Genomic DNA, 27,984 nt, shown 5'->3' on the forward strand with positions numbered 1-27,984 from the left:
ATAATAAATTAACAATTTACAAGTAAACACAGTACAAAATACAGCTATATACAAGTCTGCAAAAAGGAGGAAATGAGGACTGGACTGCTGAGTTGTACAGTCTAACAGCAGTGGGGATGAAGGACCTGTGGCAGCGCTCCTTCCTTCCCACACTGATGGTGTAGCAGTCTGCTGCTGAAGGAGCTGCTCAGAGCCTCCACAGTCTGATGCAGAGGGTGAGAGGTGCTATTCTCTTAACCCGTTAAGGAGCTTACTGTATAACTACAGCTGTTAAAAGTGCTGGTGTACCACCTTTTCTTCACATCCTTGAAATGTTTGACAGCTTTGACAAAATATAACCTGCCTTTTGTGGTTCGCTTTGACAGTTTGTATATGATGTTTGCGGAGAGGTGTGTAAGTGTTGGTCTGCTGTGGCACAAGTTGGGAAAATGTCTTCAGCCTCTCTTCACCTGCAGCATGAACATAAGCTGTGATCTCACTGTTAAAACTGCCTGACGACAGACTCACCCCTGCTCGGTGTCCCACTCCTCTCCACTGTTAGGGTAAACCACCCAGCTCATGTCTGGGCTCAGCATTGACCCGGCAGAGTTCAGCAGTGGCTCCACCAGCGCTGGCGAGCAGCAGTTGACTCCGACAGCAACCAGTTGCGTTGATCTTTTAGCAACCTGCACTGCGTCTGTGAACAGGCTGCCATCTGATATACACTGCTCATCCTGATAATGTTTTTGTACAAAGCATGAGTCAGTTTGATGCACAACCGTTAACAGTGACATTAATTATTCTGTTCGGCATCAATAGTTACCTTACAGGAGAAGGAGAGCCAGGCTTTGCAATTCGGGAACTCTTTGAGCAGCGCAACCAGGGCCTCCGCCTCTTTGATACTTGGGATTGTCTCAAAAGCAAGAAGATCTGCTCCTGCTGCTGCTAAGCAGTCGATCTGCGGACGATGCCAAACTTTCAGCTCCTGGGAGGAGGAAAAAGATCACTCAGTTCAAAAGTAAATATATCTATAAATATAATATCTGACCAAACCACAGCTGAACAAGTTAACAAATTACAAAGTACAAAACAAGTTCAACTGTAACCAACTTCAAAATCTATGTCACCTTCACACAGCATGCATAGTTACTTCTGATGTAACCATTATGAGCAGCTGAGATCCACTCACTTCAACACTCATCTCTGCTGCGTAGGCTCCAGTGTACTCAGAGCCATCATGCAGAAAGGCCCCATATGGCCCGACAGCACCTGCCACCAAGGGACATCTCTGTCCTTGAGAGGTAAACAACAGATAAATAATCACATGGTAATTTGCAGAGACATGTCTGTGACAGATCAAAGAGTGTATATATTTGTACCTGCTGGACGACTGTCAGAGACAAATCTCTCTACTGTCTCTTTAGCCAGGTGAACTCCAGACATCACCAGCTCTCTGGCATGTTCACAGCTCGTCTCCAGGTGATTGACGAAACCTGTAATACTTGCCTGATATGTGGCTGTTGAGATGACATCAGCGCCACTGAGGAGAAACCTGTTGATTTACCACACTGCGGTCACTTTATTAAAACTCACTTCTGCAGATGTTTGTCATTTATGTGCATCAGAAGTTGGAACCAGAGAATATTTGGCATTTTTGCTTGAAAAATAATTGTCTAAATAGTTGAAGGCCAATTTTCCTTTGATGGACTAATTGATTAATACTTCTGAATGGACCTACCTGTAATGAGCATCTCTTATGGCTTGGGGATTGGTGTGCAAAAGCCTGGCGCTCCACAAAGGATCTCCCTAGGTGTGTGAGATGCAGGCACATTTATTTCACTTACAGCTTTTGAAACCTTGATGTATTTTACGGAGAGAGAAATAAGGATCCCAGTTTTTCCAATAACTGCTCAGAGATGTTACGTTACATACCCTTGAAATGTCTTAATAATCATTTACATTATTTTGCTTCAGTTCCAAAATATGCACGAAGAATGAAAGACAACCTTCATTTTACTGTCATGAGTAACCGAGAAATACATTTACTTTAGTACTGCACTTAAATACAGTTCTGACCTTATTTTGTAACCCAAAATATCGACACTATAAAAAATAATCATGGTCAGTTAGTCTCAGGAAGTTTCAGCATCTGTACATGAAAAATAAAAATAAAAAAACATTGGTAGGACTTTACACATTTTGTATAGACTATGAATAGAAAAACTACAGAGCACCTTATTAGAATAAGTAAGTTAAGTTGATGCAAAATGTTGCTGTACTTGTAAATTGGCTCCTTGCGCTTCCAGCTCAGTTGCAAGTCCACCATCCAAGATTAAGGGTCCGTTATCATTCATGTGCTGTCTTAGGCGAGCAGAGGAACGCATTGAAGCACTTTAATTAAGACGCACAAAGTTATGTCCAACACTCTTGTTCACTCTAAACGGAAACATTCAAGTGAATAAGACGCATGCAGCATAACGTACGGTAATTCGCCTGAGGTACTAAAGGGCACTTTTCAGACTGTTGTTGTTCCGGGTTACAGACACAGTCAAAGGTTGTGTTTGGGGCAGCTCGAAATTTTAAAAAATAGGGGAATTCGGACCTCCATGATACCACCTGACCACCACCAGATGGCGCATTAAACAACGTCAATGCAACGAAGTAGAGTCAGAAAATGATTGTATATAAACGAAGCCCAGCTCATGAATTAGTCAGTTCTTGTGATTTTCATCACCATGAAACTTTAAATCAAAGCTATCAGCATTATGTGACTTCGCCATCCTTATGAGATATCAATAATTTCCCCCACTCGCATACCCTACTTAAATTCCCTCCAGGTAAATTAGCTAGTCTGGTGTTTATTATGGCGTGTATGGCTACTGTATTTTATATTGTATACGTCATGTAAGTAACATGCTGTACGTCTAACTAACTGCTATACGTCATGTTACTTTTGAAATGATTTTGCTTCTCAGTTAAATGTTGAAGGAAACTCTACTCCTTTTGTTTAGCAAGAAGTTCCATGTACACTATTAGGCGAATGTACCGTGAACACACCTTGACCTGTTACTATAGAAACGAAACATAACCCGGAATAGCGGCTAAAGTATGTTAGCTGAAAACATGTAGACGTGCAGACTTTTACATACTTGTCAAAATGGTAAGTTAAACACATTTCTGTTCGATAATGATAATGTGAACCTATATCGATAACTGGGAATGTAGTACAAGTGAGCTAAATCCATTGAAAATATAGAACATGGATGGTCATTTGCCAACCTAAACATAGCAAACAAACGCAGGATAGCAATTAGCTAACATGACGTGTAACCTTACCGGTAACCAACAAAGTTAGATTGAGTAAAATAATGTTATTATTGTTGGCGTTTTGATGTAGCCAAATTAAGTAAGCATCCAGCTTTAAAACGACCATAATTTGTGGTAACTAACTAGCCAACGATGTGTGCATCAACTAGTCAAAGCGTTAGCGTAGGTGCTTGCTAACTTAAAATTACAGTGCCTAACGTTACCGGTGAAATAAGCCTGATATCAGTAATTTACAACGCTGGAACATTTGTTTCCATACAGTGTAAAGTTATAGTATGTACACTTCGTGCTATTAATGCAGTTACAAAGCATAAAAAAATCCCTTCAGTATCTATGTTGTGAAACTGTTTGTCCTAGGTAAAACAAATAATTACTGGACAATGTTTTGTAATGATAAGATTATTTATCTATGTATTTGAGTGTTTACATTGTACATTTATAGCGAGCAGAACACAGAGGTTGTTTATTATCTTTGCCTACTCAGTGTCACAGAGGCTGGAGCTTTTTTCAAATTAACAGTGGGCAGAAGATAAGGAAACACTTTGAACACATCCTTCACCACAACAAACACACACGCACACACACTTTCACAGTCTTTCTTTCATGACTTCATGATGGCATAGAGAGTACTGGGAATCAAATATAGGCCCCTGTTGCTATGAGGAGACAGAGTGCTAACAAATGAACTGCCACTTCACTAAACCGAACTTTTCATCCAAACTGGTGAATTAACTTGAGGCAATCATTTGTATCTATTAGTGTGGCCTGCTTTTTGAACTTTTACTCCCTTTTGGTGTACAGAACTAATTGAATCAGATCATCAGGTCATGACCATATATTGACATTGTCACCATTATTAGGTTTGGTAATCCAACACATTGAAGACTTGCTCTGCATTTATTTTTGTCACCTTATTGTCACCATTGTTGTTGTGGTGCAGTTGAAAGTCAGATTTTAAAAGCACTGATTTACTTGCACCTCTAATGAAATGCTATCAAAAATAAATGTAGACTTGATGTTCAACATCCTGCATTCCCTAACTCAACCGCATTTCAAGTCCTTTCAACTTCGTTATTATAATCCAAAGACTGACTGGAAATAAAATAGGAAAACCAGATCAAAAATCTGAAACACTGAAGCCTGCTTTGAAAATTGTCAACTGCAATGAAGTATGTGAGTTGTACTTAATAGGCTAAAACAAGCAAAGGCCCCTTTACAAAACTGAAGGAGTTGTTCATATACTGCAACAAATTTGGAGCTGTTAACACAGACAGAAATGATACTTTAACTTTAATAATTTGACTTTTCTCTTTCTCACTTAGGCTCATTTTCAAACAATTTGCATCTTTTCTGGGACGAAGGCCTTCACAAATATGTGTGAAAAAAAGAAATTGTTACAATAGTGTCATTGTTTCAAGATTATTATGTCTTTCTGACTTTTTATGGACTATACTCTGATTTGATCTGTTATTGTTCCTTGACTTTATCAGGAGGATCGCTACGCCTTTCTTACTGAGTGGTATGACCCCACTGCAGCACTCCTTCGGCGCTACCAACTGTTCTACTACCCCAAAGATGGCTCAGTGGAAATGGTAAGCATTTTCTACTGCAGTTAATAATCTTAATTTTTGTTGTTACATTGGCTAATGTAGCTTTATTAGGCTACTTAAGGCAGTAGCATTTTTTTAGCCTCAAACACTGAATATGTAAGGAGACTTTTAGTGCAAGATATTTATTCTGTTTATGTATGTTTATGCCAAATAATTGTAAATGACAATCAGATGGGCACAGAATTTGGTGCAAGAAGGGATGGGCTTTTTTCAGTGCTGACATTTTGCATTTCTCTAGCACTATATAGCAAGAGAATCTAGAAAAATTGCCCCGATATTTGTAACTCTGGGATATTTTTTGTAGTAAACGTGAATTGCTTCAGTTGGCAATTAGCTAATTTTAATAAGTTACCAATATGTTTATTTTTATTGGCAGTTTGATGTAAAAAACCAGCGAATATTTTTGAGAAGGACCAAATATGAAGACCTCCATCCAGAGGACTTGTTCGTTGGGAATCGAGTGAATGTGTTCTCCAGACAACTTAATCTGATTGACTATGGAGATCAGTACACAGCAAACAAACTTGGCAGCAAAAAAGAAAGGTATGATTGTGCAGCTTGTGCGATAACCCTGCAAGATCCTAACCAGTTAAATAGCTTTACATGACCTTGCAAATAATCCCCAGAACTGTGTTACATAATCTTTATTAGCATGATTCTCACAGAAGTGTGCATTTTGTCTAGTACTTGTCACATACACTATACATCTCTGTGCACTGTGCATAGCTGTCAGCATAAATGACTGTAAAGGAAATTGTAGACACCTTTTCAAGGCCACATCGGGAAACTGCTTTATTATACACATATGTTAGTATTGCATTTGTTGGCATAATTTATAGAGAGGTCCTTTTAGATTCTGATCTATTGTTAGTTAGTTGATTCTTATCAAGCAGAGTGTGTTATTAATCAGCTCTCAGGCAGATTTTTACCATTAAAATAAGCAATATTTTATAGTATGTGTTAGCGCAACTTGATGACGATAATTTGATGAACCACATTTTACTTGGGATTTATTTATAATGTTTTTTTTTTTTTTTTTTGGAAAATATACCCAAACAGTCCACACAAAAAATTCTTCTATTTAATTAAGTTAAATAAGTTACAAACTCAAGATCTATGCTCAAATAAGATACAGCATCACAAACAAAACAATGTAAATTAGGTGTTATTTATGGACAATTTCATTGCCCCCCATTTGAGGTATTGAGTTACAAAACCAATCCCTTTATATTAGACACTCATCTGAAAGCATATATTCTAAGTGTGAAAGTGTTCCTGATCTTCCTCTTATTAACTGACTGTCTTGCTTGATCCCTTTCTCATTTTATTTCACTGTTTTTCCAGAACTCTCGCTCTGATAAAGCCAGATGTAGTTACTAAGATTGGAGATGTCCTTGAATTGATATACTCCTCCAACTTGATTGTGACCAAAGCCAAAATGACAAAGCTTACATGGTAAGGTCAAAGCCTCACTGATGAGATTGTACAATTACACTACAAGTCATACTGTGGTAACATATCAGACAAACTGTTTAGTGCCAGCGTCCTCATATAAACAGATGGATGGCTCTGTTTTCTCGCGCACATTAACATATGGCATGCCAAGTGGCAAAGTGGCAGACAAGGTTGGCGTTTAATTAACAGTTTTATCAAGTGCTAGTTCATGATGCAGTTATAATATTAAACCCTCCCTAGTCTCAGATATAACAATGAGTATAAAGAGCGGTTGTTCCTCAACACAGATAACTAAATTCTTCTGTTATCTCAGAGTGTTGTTAACATTTTCTCCAGTGCTATAGATTACATTATGTTTTTTTTTTTGTTTTGTTTTGGTTTGTTTTTTTAGGAGGTTCCAATAGTGTTACCATTTCTTTTACCCAATATAATAACTGCTGTTTCAAAGGCTTCTCCACACTGCCAGGATTAAAAAATACCAGGGCTAAAGATACTAGAATCTGCTTAGAAGTTTGTACATTTTTATCTATTGAATGAAAATACAATTAAAATTATTTTTAGTGGTTGTGGTAAAATGATCATTTTCCTTCAGTTTAAAAGCTAAACTTTTACACACCCGCAAAGTATTTATTGTTGCCTTTTGCTTGGGACAGATATGACAGATACATTATAAATGTCTTTGTCAGTAGTTTGGCACATAGAGTTCACACTGAGTACCTGAGATAATTTGCCACTCATTAACTACAAGGTTTATGGTTTTCTTTACATTTCAGGAGTCAAGCGGCAGACTTCTATGCAGAACATCAGTCAAAGCCTTACTTCAGGTGAGTGCCTGTAAATGATTGGCCACTTCTAAGCAGCAGAGAACATTTCTGCTGCCCAGCCACTATCATTAACAGACCCTGTGACAATAATACTAATGACATTGTAGTGACATTTGAACATAGTTAACACAGTTGACCTTCTGCTGGTAGGAATTCCATTTATATGAATAAGTTATTCCGTCCTTGTTCCATTTTTCAGTAATCACGTGCAGTTTGTGTCCTCGGGCCCAGTGGTTGCCATGGAGCTGATGGGTGATGAGGCTATGTCTATCTGGAGGAGGCTCCTGGGACCTGCAGACTCTGCTGTGGCGCGGAAGGAGGCACCGCAGAGTGTCCGTGCCCAGTTTGGAACAGATGGCATCAAAAATGTTGGACATGGCTCTGACTCACTTGCTGCGGCAGCAAGAGTAAGGATGTGAAGTTAGCCTGTTAGCTCTAATCATGTTCATGTGTGCCTTCGCACCCCAAGCTCATTCGCACATTCCCAGAACTGATGATGCACTCTAACTTGCCTTTTTTCTGTTTGTTTTAATAGGAGCTTGAATTTTTTTTCCCATCCACAATTGGCAACGGCCCCTCTAATACGGCCATTTATACAGATTGCACATGTTGCATCATCAAACCTCATGCCATATCAGAAGGTAGGAAACATATACCTATCTATATGCATATATTTATATCATCAGTTAACCCATCAATGCGTCTATCTCGGGATTTGGGACTCATTACACTTTGACTGGTTTGATACACCCATAAATTATTTAGTGCAAGTCCAATGACTTGTATAATTATTTTTCCCCTTGCACCTGTGACTGTTAATGTGTTTGTGTCACACACACCAAATTTGGCTTTGGATTTTTCCAAATCCCTGTCCTGATCCCTGTTCATGGAGCATGCCACTAGAGCTCTGACCTGTGAAATGTGAAATGCTCCAGACAGGGCTGAAGTATGCTCACAGAAAGTTGTTGACTGAGGAGAGATTTGGACTGGTTATTCTGTGCATAGAAGTCCAAACACAGTTCATTTAAATAAACAAGCTCACTGTATTCCCACATACAATGATTTAATCTTTATTTCTAATTTGGGTGTTTATCATGACTATTAATTTGTTTGGTATCTAATTTGGACCAGGTTTATATTTAGTGTCTGTGCTCTCATTTATGCATGCTAACATGCCAAACTAAGATTGACTAAACATAATACTTGCTTAGCATTGGGTGGCATTGTTGGAAACTCTCAGTTTCCAACAATCCCACCATGAGAAAGGTCTAGGTCTATCCCAATGGATAGACCTATCTCATGGTGGGATATTTCAACCCTTCATAATTAGGTTAATATTGTCTGTATGATATCTAGCAGTGCTGGGACCCTGGCAGTGTGCATGCTGCACAGTGGCGTGACTTTATACCACACCCAACTAGAATGACGCCATCAATAATATTATTGCTGTAGCTACACCTGTGCTTTCCCTGCCCTGACAAGTAGAAATGTTTGCTGTGAGAAAGGACCCATTGAAAAAACTAAGGAAGTATGGACATGCTGAGTTTTGCTGCAGGGAAGAATGGAGCAACTCACAGCCGGCTGTGAAATTAAATTCCTTCAAATTTCTTGGTTCAGTGTTTGAATTAATATTAGTGGTTATTTATGATGGTTCTCATTTATTCAGGGGAGGAGTAACCCGCTGCTTGTTCTTCTGAAACAGCCTACTCAGCTCTTTATTGTTGACTTTAGTAGCTATGAATTTTGTTTGATGTCTTCCTGATAGCACAGTGCATTTATTCACACTTCTTGTTGAAGGGCTGTATCGGAGGAGGAGTTGATGTAACCTAACAATGTAAGCCCACAGAAAGCTCTGTGCTTGTTGAGGTCTACAGTATAACTGACAGTTGTTTTGCCCATTAAGATATGATCATGGCAGCTTCCTCAGCACACCTACTGGACTGCCAAAGCATTTCTGATAGTCAAGTTGCAAAGAAATGGCAGGTGATCTGAAAATATTGTCGAGGTAATCCTTGGAATCAACTTCTGTGCAAATTTGAGGTGAGAAGAATGCTGTACCTTTCTTTGAACAGTTGGTCACAAATTGCAGGAGATCTGAGAGGCAATAGTACTGTCATCATCACAGCCACTGTAATTTGTTGAGTGCTCTGATGTCTTTCTGCCAGTCTCAGTTTATTGCTCCAGTTTTAGCCTTCAGTAAAAAGGAAAACTGAAGTCATGGGAGTCATTCTGGCATTGTATTTTAAGTCATTTCACCTGATAACAATGTTTGCCTATGTTCACAATGTGTCAACTCATTGTTTAACTTCAGGTGTCAGGTGACTTCTTTGCTCGGAGCCAAAATTAGTAACCCATTCTGAGGAGTTTGGCCAGCTGAGCCCAAACTGGAATTGTCAGTGACTTCAAATACAAATGGTATCAAAATACTTGTCTTGATTTCCCTTGAAGATCAATGAAGAGGCCAAAAGACACGACAGCTACGTGTACAGGTCGCAGCCAATCACCGTGGTGGCAAAGGACGTTGTGACTGAAAACGCACTCAGACATGACTGGAATAGAGAAGCTTCTGTTGCCAGGCACCCAGAACAGGATCTCCTAGCAACAGCACCAGCTGTTTTGGGAGCTGCTTGTCCTGAGTGTGTGCCTATGCTTGGGCTCAGGAGGTGGTTACTGACCTAATACACACATAACTGGACTGTGACCGAACCTCTACCCAAATAAGAGAGAAAACTCATCATCACTCACTATCATCTGGTCCAGACTGAACGTCTTGGTTACATACAGCAGCATTTAGAGTGAAGGGGATATGTGAATACCTGGTGTCCTGTTTGATGAGTACACAGGCTGCCTTTTATCAGGATGTCAGAATGCAATTATGGAACTGGCGCCATGTTTCAATGGTGTGTCTGCAGCAGTCTGACCTTCACTGTCACTCTTGCACCTTCATTTGTCACCGTGCTTCTACCATTGTGACAATAATGTACGGCCACAGTCACAAGAGGTGCAGCTCTATAGCTCCCACTCTAAAGCGTTGACTGTGTGGACAAAAATAATAATTTGTTCTGTCCTTGAATAGACAGAACATCTGTAAGACAATCTCACTGTTCTTTATCCAAAGAAGATACTGCAATCTGAGGTTGTTGCAACACAAGATAAGATTTCTGTCTGTCTGTCTGAGTAGGAGCTTTATAGCAAATTCTGTAATAATAGTCATTTAACCTAAATAGGAATAATGTTTATGGTTTAATCATGCGATCTGAATTATTTCCACTTTTTTTTGGTGAGGATCAATTTGAAGAGTTTATTGTAACATTAATCACCTTACTTGTCAATCTGTCTAAACTCAAGGATCATAAAAGCTCAAAGACATAAATGCCTTTGATGTGCTTACAGGTCTGACTGGGAAGATCCTGAACTCCATATCTGCTGCTGGATTTGAAATCTCAGCCCTTCAGATGGTAAAAGTTTAATAAGTAATTAGAGGTGCAGCGATTACATGTGTTGTACTTGCTTCCTCTTCACTGTGCTCATGTGAACTAGTTTTTATACAATGAGTTTTCTACTCATGCACCATTTATCTTGGCTATGTTCAAGTAATTAACACATGCACTGCATTGATGTTCTCTGATACAGCCTGACCTCATAATTGAACTCAGTGTCACTGCTGCAGACAGCGACCTCTCACAGTCCATTCATTTTGCCACATTAGATGTAGTGTGCATTCTGGACCATAAAAATATAAAATCAGTCAGGATTTTCTCATAGTACCCACATGCTGTGTGTTAATGGGAATAGCATAAATGCATATTAGCAGCGTCTTTTGTGATAATAGAGCTATTGTTTATATTACACAGTGAAACACTAATTTTTTGAGTAATATTTGCTTTTCACAGTTCAACGTGGACCGGGCAAATGCAGAAGAATTCTATGAAGTTTACAAAGGTGTTGTCACAGAATATCCGGTGAGCATAATTACTACATTGTTGTACCATCATCGCAAGTATCTGCGTCATAGTTCTGCTACATTTTATGATTAAAAACACAAACACCGCCTAACCTTTAGTCTCGACGAGTGACAAACTCTTGCAGATTTTGTTCATAACTGAATGATAGTTGAGATGTTGTGGTTCCCTGTATTTTTTCATGTTCATAAAAAGAAATCAAATTCATTATTCCCACTTTTGACTGTATTTACTCTCTCTCCCTGCAGAGTATGGTGACTGAGCTGTGTTCTGGACCCTGCATGGCTCTGGAGATTCATGGCACCGACACACCACAGTCATTCAGGGAATTCTGTGGGCCCGCTGATCCAGTGAGTCAAATCATTATTTAATATTAAATATTATTTCCTCATTATATATTCCATACATACGGGAGGAACCTGTCTGACAAGCGAAATAGTACATCCAGCGTCATTCTTTTGTAATGAGTTTTTCCAATGCCCTTGTCGTTGACAACACATAGCTAACACTAGCAGCCATGCAATAAATGTTACACTAAGTGTCCTTCAGTGTTTGAAGTTATGTGTCTGTGAACGTAGTGCAGTGCAGCCAGTCATGCGGCGCTCTCTCTGACTTATATCGTGAGAATTTTCTTTCCTGTGTGATCTCAGTCTGGGACACTTGCTGAGAAGTCCTTAAGCCTGACAGCTGGAAGGCATATGACTGAGGAGCTCCTTTATTTTTTATTATTTATTTATTTATTTTTAGTATGAAATGAGCTCAATATTTGGTTTCAAGCTCTGATCAGTTTAAAGCTCATCACATGAATGTAACACACACCTCTTGGTTTTGAAGAATCCTGAATCAGACAAAACAAACTCATGACGAAATGGATAATGGTGTTTTCACTCTTGCTTAGTGTACATTGTGTACATGAGATTTTGTGGCTTTGTGGCTAAAAGAGCTGGCCTGTGAATGAACCTGCTGTGCTGTGGAAGCAGTGCTGCGGGGCTATGTTAGAGCGTGATGTGAAATCTAATGATCAGACGCTCTGCCTCCAATCACTGTTTAGCGACCATAAAAACTACAGGACTACACACCTGCATGATTTCCCTACAGCTCAGCAGTTGTCCATTGCTCAGCTGTCGATATTGTTAAAAATGGTTTCAGCTCTTTTATATCTTCTTCTTTCCTTTTTTTTTTACATACAGGTTTGTTTAATTCTTTTATTTGTGTGTTGTGCTTTCTGTCCTCACCATCAGTCCTCCCAGGCCACTGGGAAATGTTACTGACTGTGCAGCCACAGAGCAGGAAGGGTTAGTTAATTGGCTAATGATTTCCAGGTTTCACGACACTACACCACCATTGCTCATTGATGCCAAAATAATTAAGCCTTTGCAGCCGTCCTCTGTTATTTTATTACTCTTTCTCTTTTGGTTGCTTGACCACTTGTATGCAGAATGTTTATGGGATTGTATCATCTTTGACAATGTCTCGATGTAGAAAAATTGAAAGAAAATCACAGCAAACAGCCTCTTCATTACATCCAAAGAAAACAGATTGTAAATGAATCAGGTTATAATACCAGAGGGCCTAGGTATCATATCAAAATTGAGAAGTGGCATCAGTGTATAGGAGGGGAATTGTATATATTATTTACTTTTAAATTCTCCAGTATATTTGATTCATTTCAGTCTGAGGCCAGAGGTTCTCTCCTTTAGCTGCTGTCATTTGTTTACAGGCTTTGTTCTCCATTAAACCTCTGTAACCTTTTCATTGCCTCAGACTCTAATGACTAACAGGGAGGTCAAGCAGTTTCATCACTCCATGACCTCAGACTAACCTCAGTATTATCTGATGAATAACCTAAACATTGGCCCTTCTACTCTTCAGTGCAGCTCTGCCATTTTATACACAAGATAAATGGAAAGTCACAGCAGCGCTGAAATCACTGAGAAGAAATTCTGTAGACCAGATCTGTGTGTTTGAGGTGTGTGTGTGTGTGTGTGTGTGTGTGTGTGTGTCCGCCCATATAACATTGTTCTGTGAAGTATCAAAGTACAGTACGTTTTTTTCGTCAAAATCGGGGCGCAAAGACATTCCAGACATCATTATCAGGATGACAGATAGGACTGGACAAACACTCTTAGGGCCACACTGTATGAAGGGATCAGAAAGTTTACTAATAGTTAAAGCCTATTGATTAATTCCAGTTGACTAAAGACTAATCTATAAACAACTGAGGTCTTGTGTGAATCAACACATGACTGTACAGCTGGATTAAGTGACCTCAGATATACTTAATCATATTAGAGGTGATGGTAGATCAACTCAGCTGTCATATTTTCTCACAGGAAAGAGCAAAAACATAAAAATATATGCCACTTCATATATGACGCTTTTATCTAGACATCATACATCATGAGTGTTGCTCATGTTTTCACACATCCACACCCCTAGCTGCCCGGCATTGCACTTTCTCAGTCATGAGATCATACTCTGTCTTGTGATGTGTCCTGATAGAGTGGACACAGCAGTCCTCTGTCAGCCAGTCCTGTCCCCAGTCTGTACTCTCTACCCTCTCTTACAGTGTTTAATTTTTTATAGTCTGTAATATACACTTCCCCTTTAAATCAGGAGCATAAAACATCCTCTACGCCCCCTACTACACACCAGCAAAGCATGGCGGTCAACATGCTGTGTTTTCTCACTTTGTCTTACAGTGGATGATGAGTGTAATAGATGACCAAATATGTCTGAGCTTCTTGTTACACAAGGCTAAGATACTATCTCTACATCATGTTGGTTAAAATATGATTTTCCTATTGATTTTTGACCCATCTATGTAATGCTATTGTAGAGAAACATATCGGCTGTCCCTGGTGACTGCAGTGCTACATTTAGTGCAGTGTAGTACCATCTGAGTAAAACAGAAATGTAGCTGGATTTACCTTGACTACACAAAACAGTAACTAGATATTGGCATTGTTCATTTCAAGCCCTGTGGAATAAGAGGGTGACTACAGACTCACTACAGAGCTTTAATGTTTGCCTGATCAAGAGCCTTTTTATACACCGTTTTGGAAATAGGCCTAGGTTCTTTTTTTCTTTATCTTGTCGATGTTTATATGCAATAAAAATAAGAGCCAAGGTGCTGTCATTTGTATACTTATGTCTGATAGCACCTTGCTTCTGTGGTAGCTGTAATAGGGCCAGCAATAAAATAATAAAAGGCAAAATGAAGTTATAAAAAGATGCAGCTGCAACTAACATTTATTTTCGTTATTGCTTAATCTGCCAATTATTTTTGAGATTAATCATTTAGTCTATAAAATCTCAAAAAAAATCCTCATAACAATTTTGCAGAGCCCAAAGTCATGTCTTCGCGTTGCTTGTTTTGTCCAGCCAACAGTCCAAAACCCAAGCCCCAAATGATTTACTATCATAAATGACAAAGAAAAGCAGCAAATCCTTAAAATTATGATGCCGGAACCAGCCAGTGCTTTGAATTTGAAAACTGAACAACATTTCAAAAAGTTGAAAGTTACCTCAACACACTCTTACATCAGGTTGTATTTTCACAGGTAGGACGATTAAGGCAATCCACTGCATACTTGTTAAAATGACATACAGTAAAGCTTGGGATGTATTCTTTCGTGAAGTGGATAAAACACATTTTTGAAAATTTTGATTAAACTGAAAAGTCTGCCAGAAGTTATTTTTTTTATCTAATCTTTATTAAATCAGACATTCTTGTTGAGATTAAGAACTTTTTTTCAAAAGAAGCCTGAGCCTAATCACTAAGTTATACGGGGTGAAAAAGTTACAAGTAGTGTCCAGCAGCACTTTCACAAGCAGCGACTGTATCTGAATGTTTCAGAGTGTTTAGAGCAAGGTTAGCATTCAGCATAGAATCATGCGGTAATGCAGTGACTGTGTGAGTGAGCCTTCGTCCTCCCTCACTTCAGTGGGGTTGGACAGTCAGCGGTGCATGAAAGATCAGATGTGAGACTTTCTGATTGCTGGACGGTCATGTAACCACCAGGTCACTCTGCCCCTGCCATTACAGTTCACAAAAGCCAGCAGTCATTATGAGAACACCGGTCCAACAAACTAGGGGACTCATTAAAATCAAATTAAACTCTTGACTGCAGGTCACTCATGGGTAACTAATGTAATTACAGAAAGCTGTGCTTTGCAAAGAATTCTTTTATCACTGAGTAAATCTCCCCTTTGCCATCTTTGGCTTTAATTTCATGTAGTATGGGACACATAACCAACAGGCTACTGCCTGGTCAGGGCCATTTTGACAATACTTGTGCACAGGCTGCTGTGTGTAGTTTTCTGAGACACAAACTCATAGTACATGGACACATCATTATATTTTCAACAAATATGAACCACGTGAACAGCCATATTAGGAGTCCTGCTATTCTTCTTGTCCATTCTGACTGATACAATCTGATTGATGCATACAGTCATACCAGTTAGTCAGATAAATGCACAGTTTAGCCTCTATTAACCAGTAATAATAACTTTTGAGTTCTCTTAAAATAGATTTAGTGAACTCCTCCTGTTGCGTTAATTAAATTTTCCAAGCAACATCAGGGCATTTGGAAGGCCAAACAGTTAAAAACATAGCACCTCGCCTCTCATCACTGGTGATGACACTGAATTGGCTCGAAAAGGAGAAGCTACAGTGGAACAAGACTAATAATTTACGGCCATCCTAGCAGCTCTGCGAGGCTGTGAGTCTTAAGAAGGCTAAATTCCCGTGCCTGGTTCTTGTTAACTTTTCGAGAGGATCAGCAGAAAGGATGCTGGATGCAAACATCACAAACTGGCATGGTTTATGCATGAGCCAGAACAGGGCCCCCTGTAGTGGGTGATTAAAACTGCCCAGAATATCATTGCTACCCCTCTACTGACCATCAGTAATATCTGTGAGATAAGTTGCCTGCTCAGAGCCCAAAGGATACTAAATGAAGCAACCACCCCAACCACAGCCTCTTCACCCTGCTGCAGTTTAGCAAGAGATATAGAAGTATCTGCTGGAGTACCTTCAGACTACAGAGTAGCTTCTTTCCTCAGGCTGTGCGAATCCTGAACTCCACACTCATCCATGAAAATATTTGATTTTTATGACTTATTATTTATTAATCCAATTTTATTTTGTGTGAAACATAAAGGAAGTACAACAAGCAGGTCACTGTACAATCCTGTGTTGTGCAATGATAAAAAAAAGAACATTGTACCTTGTACTTTGTAACTCTTGGCTATTGGCATACTTGTTGTTGTCTACAATGACAATATTAACATGCTAATGCTAAACAGGTTTTATTTTTACTGTGATCACTGTCTTTCTTGGTATTCTTGTCTCACTCTTTGTGTTAATGCCCTTTTGAAAAATACATGAAAATATATAAGTAAAGGTGCACTAGTAATTATCCTAAATTTGATATCCATTCACTTTGGTATTCAGGATTTGCACTGAGGTGCAATTATAATAAGAAATATCAATATATGCTAATAATTCAGAATACATTTCCTAAGTTAACATCCAAAGCAAAAGTTTAACTTAAAAATGCAACACTCTTGGAAAAAGTGCTAAAATAGAACTCATTTGACCCATAACTACCTGGTTATCTACAGTTCCCACAATCCTTGAACCTTGCTATGATTTTTTTTCCCTTCATTGTCAGTTCAGTGTTGTGTAATGGAATAATTTGAATCAGGAGACTTGTTTTTCACAAGGTTTTTGTTTTAAGAGACATTGAATGGCTTGGAGAAGAATGCAGTTGATTGATGACCTTGAAACTTATTCCTGCCTTTTGTGTGCGCACTCATAAACCACAGGAGGATAAAAGGACTTGTCATAGGAAATGTTTCCCTCCCGTCACACAGCTGGATTCTTTTCTCGACAAAATCTGAGACAAAACAAACCTTAGGTGGTGTTGTAACATGATTGTACTTGTAACTTGTTATATTGTTGATTCTTTAACAAAAAAGGACACTTTTCAGTGGTTTACTTTCATTTTTAAGTATTAATATCATTAATAATTAGCATTAGTGTCAAGTATATTCACTTTGTTGTTAAGCATTATGCTCATAAAAGGTCAAACATACCTTAGATAGCATAAAATATCACATATTTTTCCCAGTGTGTCGGGTGTTACTTTCATACTATATGTTATATGTGTTTGCATTCCTTTAGAGTTAATAGTCATGTTGGTGAACTAACTGTTCACACATTGTCCCTCCCCTGATAGTGGACCCTGTGGGAGGGTTGCATTTCCTGGAGGTACAGAGTAGCAACAGGCAGGAGAGCCCAGCTCTGACCTTGGGAGTGTTTGATGTTGAAGGGAAACAAGACACCTAGGATAAAACTATTGCTTGGAGAAAAGCAATGAAAAGGAGAACTTAGTGCTTCCCTAAACTGTAGCGTACAAAGATGGGAAAATATTTGAAGGTGTTGAAATTGTATTTGATTAGTGTTAGAACTGCATTCAGTAGAAAGGAGTGGTATAGAAATGCATGGAAACTGCAGTGTGGAATAGGAAATTCAAACAGATCAAAAGTTTCAGTAAGTGTGTAGTATTCTACCAAGAAACTGAAATGAAGTGTGAAATGAAAATAGGAAGCACCAGTCAGTGTGTAAAAGAAAAAAAAAATTGCTCACTGTTGGGGTCATTTCCTCAACCAGATCACATGTCCAGTTGCTGAGTAATCTTGTTTTAGTAACGTCGAACAGTACATGGTGTTCACTTTCAGATCTCCATTGTGTCATCCACATGGTACTTGATGTTTGGGACAGAAAGTGTGTCACGTCATTGTGATACTGAGTTGAATACTAATGAGCTTCATCAGTGAGGGATTCACAATCAGGATGTTTTCATTCAACAGGAAATAGCGCGGCATCTTCGTCCAACCACACTGCGTGCCCTTTATGGCAAAGACAAAGTGAAAAACGCAGTCCATTGTACAGACCTCCCTGAAGACGGTGTTCTCGAGGTGAGTGCTATGTCACTGACACACACACACTCTTTCCTCCATGTGCTGTAAGCTGCCCCCACATTATTTCATCTGTGTAGTTCCTCTGATCTGATAAACAGGTTTGCTCATTGTCTTTCAGTCCATGCATAAGTAACTACCACCCATTCAGTTCAGTTAAGAACAACCCCCCCCGACTTTGTGAAGCTGTGTCTCATGACTCTGCTCTGTGGGCTGGGGCAACCTTAGCTCAGATTGGTTTTGTGGAGAACAAGAATGGCAGAGGAATTTGAAACAAAACCATTGTTTTGCAGGGAGTGGGTCTGACCCATCAAGCGTCATTGTTCAGGAAAACTCCTGATCTGTGGCTTGGACAAATACCTCCTTGTTAAACATTAGCCTGTGACTGACTGAGCTGCCATTTTCCAAAGACAGGGACACAGTGGCCGAGAAAGTGCTTGTGCAGAGGAGAGTTTTCAGTGTCACTATTCTGATAGTAGAGAGGAAGGGTTGGCAGATACTTTGATGTTATGCTTGAATTCAGGAGGAACTGCAATTCATTTTCAATTCCTTTTTACAGGTACAGTATTTCTTTAAGATTTTGGACGGGTGAATGCAAAGGAGAAAACGCCTAACTACATATTCAAAGACTTCACAATTGTCTCATGTTTCTGTTTATTGTTTCAGCCTTATGCAGATTAAATAAAGTGACAAGAGCAGACTCCTGACAAGTGTTTTGATCTTCAACATTGAATTAAGTATTTTCACACCAACTAAACATCTTATTACACGGGACACTGCATTGCCTCTGATATTCTCTAGCTTTTTGACCAGCGACTTTGGTATTGGATTCATACATTAAACTTTGAAAAAAATGTACAACTGCATAAATATAAAATTCTTCCACCACGAAAATGGCTAAAACATTCAATAGTAAGTTGCATCACATCATGTGATGTCTCCAGCAAATCAGATTTCAAAGCACTGAGTTGCCACTGTTTCCATGGAGGTGACAGTCTTCTATGCTGGACCCACAAAGCTCTATGCTATGAATTAAGAATGAACAGATGTAAGAGTATCAAACAGAAATGTCATCAAATTATATCCTACAGCTAAAGGTGAACAACAAAGAAAAGGTGTACAAATGTATCCTTCCACAACTGGGAACACAAAAAAAGAAACACAAAAAACCGATTCCATGGAGTGCAGTCATTTACTCAAACATGGGCCTTAAAGGTTCAGAGTACCACGCTAGTAATTCAGTTAGTCAGAGCACATTAGCGCACACTCCAAACACTCACAGAAACTAACACACCTGCACACAAACACGAGCTCACGCGCACACACCTTGGACCACTAAAGCTGACAGAAGACAGAAGGGATTACAACAGGACTAGAATACAGCACTGGACACTCCAAAAAATATAGAAACCACATTAGGATGAAATACTTTGGGGATAGAAACACAGCTCGCTACACGTCAGTAGTGGAATTGCAGTTTTACAGTAATAGATGAACACATCCCATGGCTCAAGGAATATTTTCATGTACAGTAGAATAAATATTTGCTATTGCTACTCTTGTATTTTACAATCTAACCCTTGACAAACACACAGAAAAGCAAGTGTAAAGCACACAGATTAAGTGTAGGTCCTGTATATTATGAATGTTCAAAGACTAGTGGTGTTTATCTGAACTCTTTTATTCTCTCTACATTTTACTTGTTTCAAAATGAGAGTGCTCATGATGGCTGAGGTCACGACTTGACTGTCAGCTTAACGTCAAAACGTCCTTGATAGCGATCTTTCTCACTGTAGTCGATGTTTTCTCCATATACTTTGCACTCAATGCGCACCTCCTGATCCAAAGTGAGGTTGGTAAACTGAATGGCCACCAGGGGCTGCAGGTACTGGGGTTGCAGAAGTTTGCCGTAGTAAGGATAGTACTGAAGGGGAAAGCCTCCGCCTAAGCCAAAGTACTTGATCTCTCCAATCTTGTTTTCATCTTCTTCTCTCTGCAGAAACAACAGTTTGATTAAACTTAAAACGTAACCATTTTACAGCATTAATATTACAGACATATACTCTGTTAGAATACATGCCATGGCCAGATGCTGTCATGGCAACCATACCTTATTTTTGCAGTGAATGGGGATCAGGTTGGGCTGTACTTTGCCCTGCAGACCCTCTGGAAGTGACTGGTTGCCAGAGGGGGCCTAAGAAAAGAGAGAGTCAAAGTGAAACCAGGGCACTGCTACGATATGAACAGGTGCAACTTGTGTGATGCGAGTTATGTGATATATTTTAGGGTTAATGTGGCAAGGTTATTATTTTTTAAATGGCCAGTTCTGATTAAGTAATTCATTACCAATTTGGGACCTTAATGAATGTATAGTGCTGAAAACTACAAATCTCTTGGTATGCCAGGGCTTTTGAATGTTTACAAAATATTTATAAAAGTCTTCTCTGAGAATCTTATCTTAGTCTTCCTTAATCCTGTCCAGAGCCTTTTAGGTACTTGCAACACATACATTAACCGTGACTTCCACAAATATTGTGTATCATGACAACCAAAGATTCTTAGCAAAAGAAAAAGCCCGCACATCCAAAGCACAGATTCACTATGGAAAGTATCGAAAAGGATCGAACTACCGCCGAATCATTGATCAGACAACTTTGTTTAAATATGCGGTGGTACACCACAACACCCGTAAAACAGACTATGATGTCTCAAATTGGTGGAATTGCCCTTTAAAGATAAAGCATGTTCAGATAGAAATTCGGTATCTGAATGTTAGTCAGAAAATGACAATCACCATCCTACACACACTTGTTCTGTTTATGTTGAGGTTTACATTTGGGTTCTAGAAAAGCTGCAACTCAAATCCACACTTTGCTGCATTTAAGTAACATTAAACCTAAAAAAGTAATCCACAGCCAATGTCTTGTAAAACTGGTGTGCCCACGAAAACCAAATGTAATCATATAGGACTTAAAACAAAATAAAAAATACATATTGCAGGCATTTTTACCTATTTATGTACACCTTTGTGAACAATGTGATTTATTCCTACTGGAAATGATTATTTACATTCCCAGTAATGATTCTGTGCTGCAAATGTTTATACATTTTTATTATATGACACATCTAACAAAGAAGCGTTTCCTTTCACTTGTCAGGACAGATTTGTCATTAAATTTGACATTTGACATTAAAAGTTAGTTTTACACTGTATGTCGTTCCCATCAGCTATTGGGTTGCAGCTTTTTAAAGTTGTCTGAATCATTCTTTTTCACATATTTAAACTTAACTAGTTTTAAGACTGCTATGCTGTGTTTTTGGTTTACTGTCAGTGTGACTTCACCTGTAATTACAAAAGCTATAATGTTATTATTGTGCAGTAAACCTACCCTTGGTCTGAAGTTAACAATCCTGTTGAGCTTGACAATGATGCACGGCTTTCCCTCCTTGAAGCCAAAAGTGGAATCGCTCAACCCTGAGCAGCTACTGAGCAAAGACCTGCTGAAACGGCAAGCTTTCCTCTGTCCTTCGCCACTTTCCAGATTTCCACGGTCCTTGTATGTCTGGGGAGTGTCTGCAAATGGTACAAAGGACTTGTAAATAGGAGTGAATACCATAAATACAAAGCAACAGTCATTTTTCAAGGATATGCTCACTAATATTTACATTCAATATTTTAGAAGTATTACTGTAGGCTTCAGTTCATAGAACCAAATACATACGAGAGATGATTGTAATATATGCATTTCAGTGGCTTGTACTTGCCTCCACAGTCTTCAAATTTCATCTGGTCAACCTGACGCTCATCATCATACTTCTCCAGGAAGTCCTTCATGCTGGTGATGTAGTCGTTAAATGTCTTCTCGTCAGACATGGTGAAAACGATTTCAGATTTGTCTGAGCGTGGGGTGTGCGAAAGACCTGCAAAACAAAACAGGTCCCATCAGAAACTACAAAGGAGAATTTTTTATTCTCAGATTGTTAATTGCAACAACTTGAGAAAAATGCAATTTAAAGCGGTTTATGTGAAACTCCTGACAAAAACTGCACTGTATATCATGTGATCTATTCTTTGTTGATCCAGACAGAGTCTCTGGTCTATTATCTAAGGACAACACACAATGTAGGGTCTTGGGGATTTCCTCAGATGGTCTCTGTCAGCTCTTTATAGCAGTAATTTTCCATAGGCCTTGTGCAGAAGGCCTCAGTGAGGCGTGGTGTGAGGGAAATAAGATGGGTAAGAGGAATGAAAGGAAACATGACGTTTATGAACTTTTTCCCAGGCTCAAAGCTCACTGATCTGTTCATTTAGTACCGTGGTTATGAGCAAGATCAGAGGCATTCGTGCTATAGAGACAGAGAACTAATGCTTAGTCATTTGAATTTCAGTGGCTGGCTTGTGAAAGTTCACCAATCCCCTGCCCCCACCCATCCACTCTCACGTGGGTCTCTCTCACAATGGAAACTTTTAGCCTCTGAGTGAGAGGCGGGCTTGAGTGCTGAGAAGAAAAAAAAAAAAATCTAACTACTCCATGCTTCCTTTATCTTGCCACTACTGGAAACTCGCTTCAGCTCAAAGCGCTCCACTCGTCTTCCTCTGCCAGGGTACTCTCTCTGTGGACGGTTGACAGACAATAAGGCAAACTAACCGCTGTGCATGAAGCTACTGTTTTACAATGACTGCTAAAAATACAACCAAGACTAGAGCATGTGTTGTGCGAACTAATACTGGCACAACAAAGCATGGTCAGCCACTAAAAATCTGCACCATCTCCAAGCTCGCAGAAAAATTTCCCAAACACTCCTAGTGTGACTATAGCAGTGTAGACATTTTCAGTTTTTTGTTCAGGAAAACAAGCTCAGATGCCTCTTAGCTGTGACAAAACTAAATTACTTTGTCAAAGAATCAACTACAAACATGGCTACATATTTAAGCATGTTGTGACACATCTGTGACACAATCATAGCACACATGAATTGTTTAGTCACACTGAGAGTAAACTACAGCAGTTCCCCTGTAGCCTGAGGGTGGAAACATTGACTGGCTGAGAGGAGTGAAGGACAAAATGGCTGAACCTATCTAAGGTCAGAAAGACTTCTGATAGAGTAGCTGCTTAAAGGCACATCCCAGCAGTCATTTTTAACTACATGAACCACAGACACCGGCTTCATCACAGCCAAAAACATTTCTAACCTGTGCAAAAGCAAATCTACTCTTTCTGTTCCAGCTGTTTTTGTCTTAACTTGTGAGCTAATTAAACATCAGTTATTGCAACAGATCCCTCACTAAGCACAAAATAAAAAGGTGAACAATATGTTTACCTGGAGGGGCGACTCTGTCCTGGTAGGTGGGTTTGTAATTACTTAATGTCAGCAGCATTGCCTGGATGGTCCCGATGAAAATTCCAGCCAAGCACAGGTAGAATATCACGTAGAACACGATGATTTTGACTGTAGGGGAAATGATACATTTTATTAATATTGTAAAATGAATACAGCTGCAACAAAAAGTAGGTTTTCGTTGATAATGGAATATATTTAGATTTTTGCACTGTTAGTGAGACATTTAGATAAGTCAAAAGAGTTTCTGAGAAGGAAAACCCTGCTACAAGGGAATCACATTTAATAGATCCTGCACAAACTGCTTCCACACAGTATGATCCCTTTCTGTTCTCACTGAGGAAGCGGTTTGAGAACAACAACAAGATTTTTTTTTTCCCCCACCTAATTTAAAATTTACTCCAATTATGCAACGGCAGGGGGGAGCCTGCAGTTCCAGTTCAACAGGATGAGTCATTAGGCAGCGCAGACCCTTCCCCCACACTGTCCCCACTTACAACAGGTTTGGCATTAAAGCACTGTCCTCACTTAACTAAACAAAAAGAATTCACTTCTTTTTTTCCTCTCAGACAGAAACTTTTCTTTTCTTTTTTTTTTTTTTTTTTTACCTACTTTCAGTCACATTCAGTGGGGAGGAGGTATGTAAATGTGTACCAACTAGCCTAACTGGTCTTATTTATATCAGCTTATACAATCAAGTATCTATAGTACAACTATGACATGAAACACTGTGGCACAGATGGGTGTAAAAACATTTTTTGGTGATCTTAGAGAGTACGTCCAGGAACAGCATGTGGCTTGAGTAAAAAAACAACACATCGTATGGCATTTGTATCTTATATCTATGCTCCTGCATACCATAAAAGCAGACTAAGAATAACTTTAGTATCCTCTTTTTGGCAATAAAAGGCTCTTTCAGTTTCCCATACAACTTTGGGAGCAATCTGAATATACTGATGGCAAGATGTTAAAATTCTGTGTATTCATGTTTCTGTTAAAGGAATGTGACTGTTTAGAGCAGAGCCTTGAGTCTCACTCTGTCCAAAACATTTATAACTATTGCTTGTATACTGCAAATCTTTTCTTATCAAATCTCATTTTGGAGTTTGATGCCAGATTTTGTTAAATATCAGTGACCGACTTCTTCTGCCATCGTACTGTCTCTTACCACCGACACACAGCAGGATCGTCATCAATGCTCCCATTCACGATCTGTTTGCTGTTATTGTGGCACTTTCGCAAAATGTCCTCCCGTTGCCAGTTACATGTCCAAATCAACCACTGCGAAACCAGTTTGTCAGGTTGATAACAGGTCCAATTCCACACCCCACAGTCCTCCAACAGACCAAAGACAGACATCTGCAGGAACTGGCTCATTGTGCTCACTGTCTCCAAGCCTTGTGTTAATCTGATACTGTGGGTTTTTGCATTTAAAGCGCACTGAGAACACATGGGCAGTGTTTCCAGCGCACGCACCACGTCTTTACCGACACATGGCTGCATGCAGTGTAGACGGCACAGTTTGTATGGGTTAAGTTTGTCTTGTACCCCAGCTACAAAACTTGAATAGAGGTATAGACATCTTATGAATTTGGAGGATTAAAACTGAACAAATGTTAAAACACTACACTCTGGAGACTTTGATTTTGTGTTCCAATATGGCCACAGGCTGTCACAGCACCAGCCAATGCGAATGCATGGCGAGCTATTCTCTAATGAGCATATTTGCAACCGTAGCTGCAGTGCTGTGAGATGCACCTGTTGAGAGGGGGACCACAGACAGACACTTATGGTCACTACAAGCTGTGTAGAATTACAATCCTGTGAAGTAATTTCTTTAGAACAGACCATCTAAGAAATACATAAAATGTTACCTTTTTTGTCATGGATGTGGATGCGACTTTCAAGCAAACAGACATGCCATAATGTGTAAAATTATAGCCACCGTTACCATTTTGTCAGTGCTTTAACCATTCTTTGAGTTTAAATAACATTTCTAATCTGGTTAAACACACCACAGGGTCTCTGAGGCATGTTTACAGCCAATAGCTTTATAAGGACATCAATTACGTGATGTAGACAGACAACACCATTTTGCAGCCAAAGTCAGACATCAACAGTGCTAGTCAAGAAATGTAAATAGCACAGAAACTGGCCGAGTGGTGGTGAAAAACAGAGTTTGAATGGAGAGCACCTCCCCCACCAGACTACTGCTGCAGCATGTTGTGGAGCGGCCGTCACCACATTCACACCTCACTCATGTCCCTCCACTTTTACTGACGTTTTTTTTGCTGTAGCCAGCTCAACGCTTTAGCACTCCCGCGGTACATGTGCTTTTTTTTTTTTTAAAGACAGGGTGAACCGTCTTACATTTCTAAATGGAAACACGAAAACACTGGCAGAGAAGAAATGAGCCATGTGCGTGATACTGACACTTGTCATTTCCTGTATCTCGCACCCTGAAAAGAGCAGAAACAGCCGACTGATGGGCTGTACTGGCGAAACGTTACGGTTTCGGCAACTAAAGGGCACAGACATACCTGTTGCTCTTGGAGCTACATCGCTCGCTTTTATTTAGTGCGACATCACTCTCCCTCACGACAAGTACCGACAGGCAGCCTCTAATAGATGCATACTAACAATATAACTACAGGACTAACATCACTACACTAACAGCAGGTGGTGATTTGAAATTTTCACATACAAGCAGCTCCTGTAAGTTCGCCATAAAGTCGCCATTGACACCAAGAGACGGCGGCGATACTACGGCAACATTACTGTGATTTCTCGTCAGAAGGCAACATAATTGTGTTTTTTTTTTCTGGGGAGGGGCAGAAAAACTAGCCTTTCTCTGAAATAAACTGCTTGTTTTAGCATTCAATACGCTATGAGGAATAAGCGCCTTTACGTGCCGACCAATGTATCTTTTCTTTCAGGAGGAAAAAAAAATAACAGAGGGATGAAGAGGGGCGGCCCTTGAGACATGTGAGTCGTGATCTGTTCCACAGCACCATGTTGCCGAGCGGTGTCTGGTCGAACCCGGCTACGCTTCACACAGGGAAAAAAAAGCCATTTCTACTTTGTCAAAGGGTTTAGTAAGCTTAACCGGCACTATGTAATGCTGTGTAGTTATCCTATCAAACCAACAACCACTGCTGACTGTATTAGGCGAGCATTGCCCCGTCTTAAAGTATTGAAAACAGTGGTAAAACGATTACAGCTGGACCCATTAATCTTGGGTTTGAGTGAGAGGGGACGAAGCAAAACCGGGCCTGTATAGCCAGATTAGCTATTCAGCTTATTATTGAAAGGAATGAAATGTCCTCTGTTTCTCTTCAAACTCAATTTCATTGGTAGAACAAATTACAAGAGGTGGACCAGTGAGGCACTGAACAACCAAACCCAACTTTGACCATTTGGTTTAGTGCAAAGTCCTGGCCCACCACCACACACTGTCCTTCAAGATGACCTTTTCATAAAGGACGTTTATTAATGAATGGCTCCATATGGGCTACGCCTTGGCTAATCACTTCCTATTGCAATGTATTGGGCTAAACATAAAACCAGCTGTCTAATTTAAATCTTTTCACAATCACATGAGCTACCATTAAATAGTCAAAGCAAACACGTGGGGGAACAGTTGATTCATAGTGCGAGTTAATTGATTTTTTTTAATGATTAGCCTTATTTTCCACTACATTCGACCTGTGGCATGTCTAGTGGGCTAACTCTGTGATAACAGCCCGTTTTTTTTCTTTTTACAAACGAGTTTTTTCTTTTCTCCTTCTGATTCGACAGACCAACTTCTAACATTACGCACAGCCTCCATTGAAAATCGAAGTCACGACGCAGCATGTCAAAGCCAGCGGGATCTAACAGGTGCTGCCTTTACACTCAGGAAACGAGGAGGAAAAAATCCCCAATCAACACCGGCAGTTTCCACTCTCTCGGCCAAACGTGCTCCAGCGCTGTTTATTTCATATTGTACCGTCGTCTCCAAACAGCAGCAAGCTTGTTAATTCAATAGCAGTTACATTATAAGAAAACAAGTACTTACACCAACTACATCCTGTTCGTCCTAGAAACTCCCTCTTTTCTGAATTCCACACAAACGTCCTCCATCCGCCGTCGCTGTCTTTATTTCCCGACATATTAACTCCTGGTAATATCCCCCCCTTTTCGTTTTAGCAGATTTAACGGACTGGTTCGTCTGAACTGTTGACTGTCCCTCACAGGAAAAGGGAAAGGACAGCTTCGTACCCGACTCCACCAATTGTACAGCACACAATTTACCTCTCAGGGAAGACGACTCCGCCTGCAAACTCGTAATAAGTTACCCCACGAAGAGGGAGGGCCGAGTCTAGCAAATCACAACCTTCCGCTGCTTTTGCGTAAGAGAGAAACGAAGGGGGGCTAATCAACGCAGAAACACTGTGGGTCTGACAAAAAAAAAATGTCCAACAGTTACCTCAGCCGTTTTAAATGATGCTGGCGCCA

The 27,984-nt window shown here is 39.7% G+C and overlaps 2 protein-coding genes across 4 annotated transcripts; one reads left to right on the forward strand and one right to left on the reverse strand.

Annotated features, from left to right (window-relative positions):
• Positions 1 to 1,158: 1,158 nt before the first annotated feature.
• On the forward strand, positions 1,159 to 18,847 carry nme7 (NME/NM23 family member 7). 3 transcript variants are annotated; one of them, XM_046391781.1, is made up of 13 exons: positions 1,159 to 1,280; positions 1,404 to 1,458; positions 4,797 to 4,898; positions 5,293 to 5,459; positions 6,261 to 6,371; positions 7,145 to 7,195; positions 7,395 to 7,602; positions 7,731 to 7,836; positions 10,589 to 10,653; positions 11,089 to 11,157; positions 11,406 to 11,507; positions 18,040 to 18,147; positions 18,707 to 18,847. In XM_046391781.1, the coding sequence occupies exons 1-13, from the start codon at positions 1,234 to 1,236 to the stop codon at positions 18,737 to 18,739; spliced, it is 1,224 nt and encodes a 407-aa protein (XP_046247737.1). In that variant the 5' UTR covers positions 1,159 to 1,233; the 3' UTR covers positions 18,740 to 18,847. The 3 variants fall into 3 exon arrangements, with proteins under 3 accessions (XP_046247737.1, XP_046247739.1, XP_046247738.1); XM_046391783.1 differs by lacking the exon at positions 1,404 to 1,458 and having other exon boundaries at positions 1,160 to 1,280; XM_046391782.1 differs by lacking the exons at positions 1,159 to 1,280; positions 1,404 to 1,458 and adding an exon at positions 2,951 to 3,139.
• On the reverse strand, positions 18,785 to 27,936 carry atp1b1a (ATPase Na+/K+ transporting subunit beta 1a). The gene is made up of 6 exons (XM_046391790.1): positions 27,545 to 27,936; positions 23,470 to 23,598; positions 21,913 to 22,068; positions 21,537 to 21,721; positions 20,258 to 20,341; positions 18,785 to 20,140 (listed from the first exon to the last, which is right to left on the reverse strand). Exons 1-6 carry the CDS (start codon positions 27,636 to 27,638, stop codon positions 19,883 to 19,885), a joined length of 906 nt encoding a protein of 301 aa, XP_046247746.1. The 5' UTR covers positions 27,639 to 27,936; the 3' UTR covers positions 18,785 to 19,882.
• Positions 27,937 to 27,984: the final 48 nt, after the last annotated feature.

Source organism: Scatophagus argus, chromosome 6 (assembly GCF_020382885.2).
Source record: "Scatophagus argus isolate fScaArg1 chromosome 6, fScaArg1.pri, whole genome shotgun sequence".
In the NCBI taxonomy this organism is placed as follows: domain Eukaryota; kingdom Metazoa; phylum Chordata; class Actinopteri; family Scatophagidae; genus Scatophagus; species Scatophagus argus.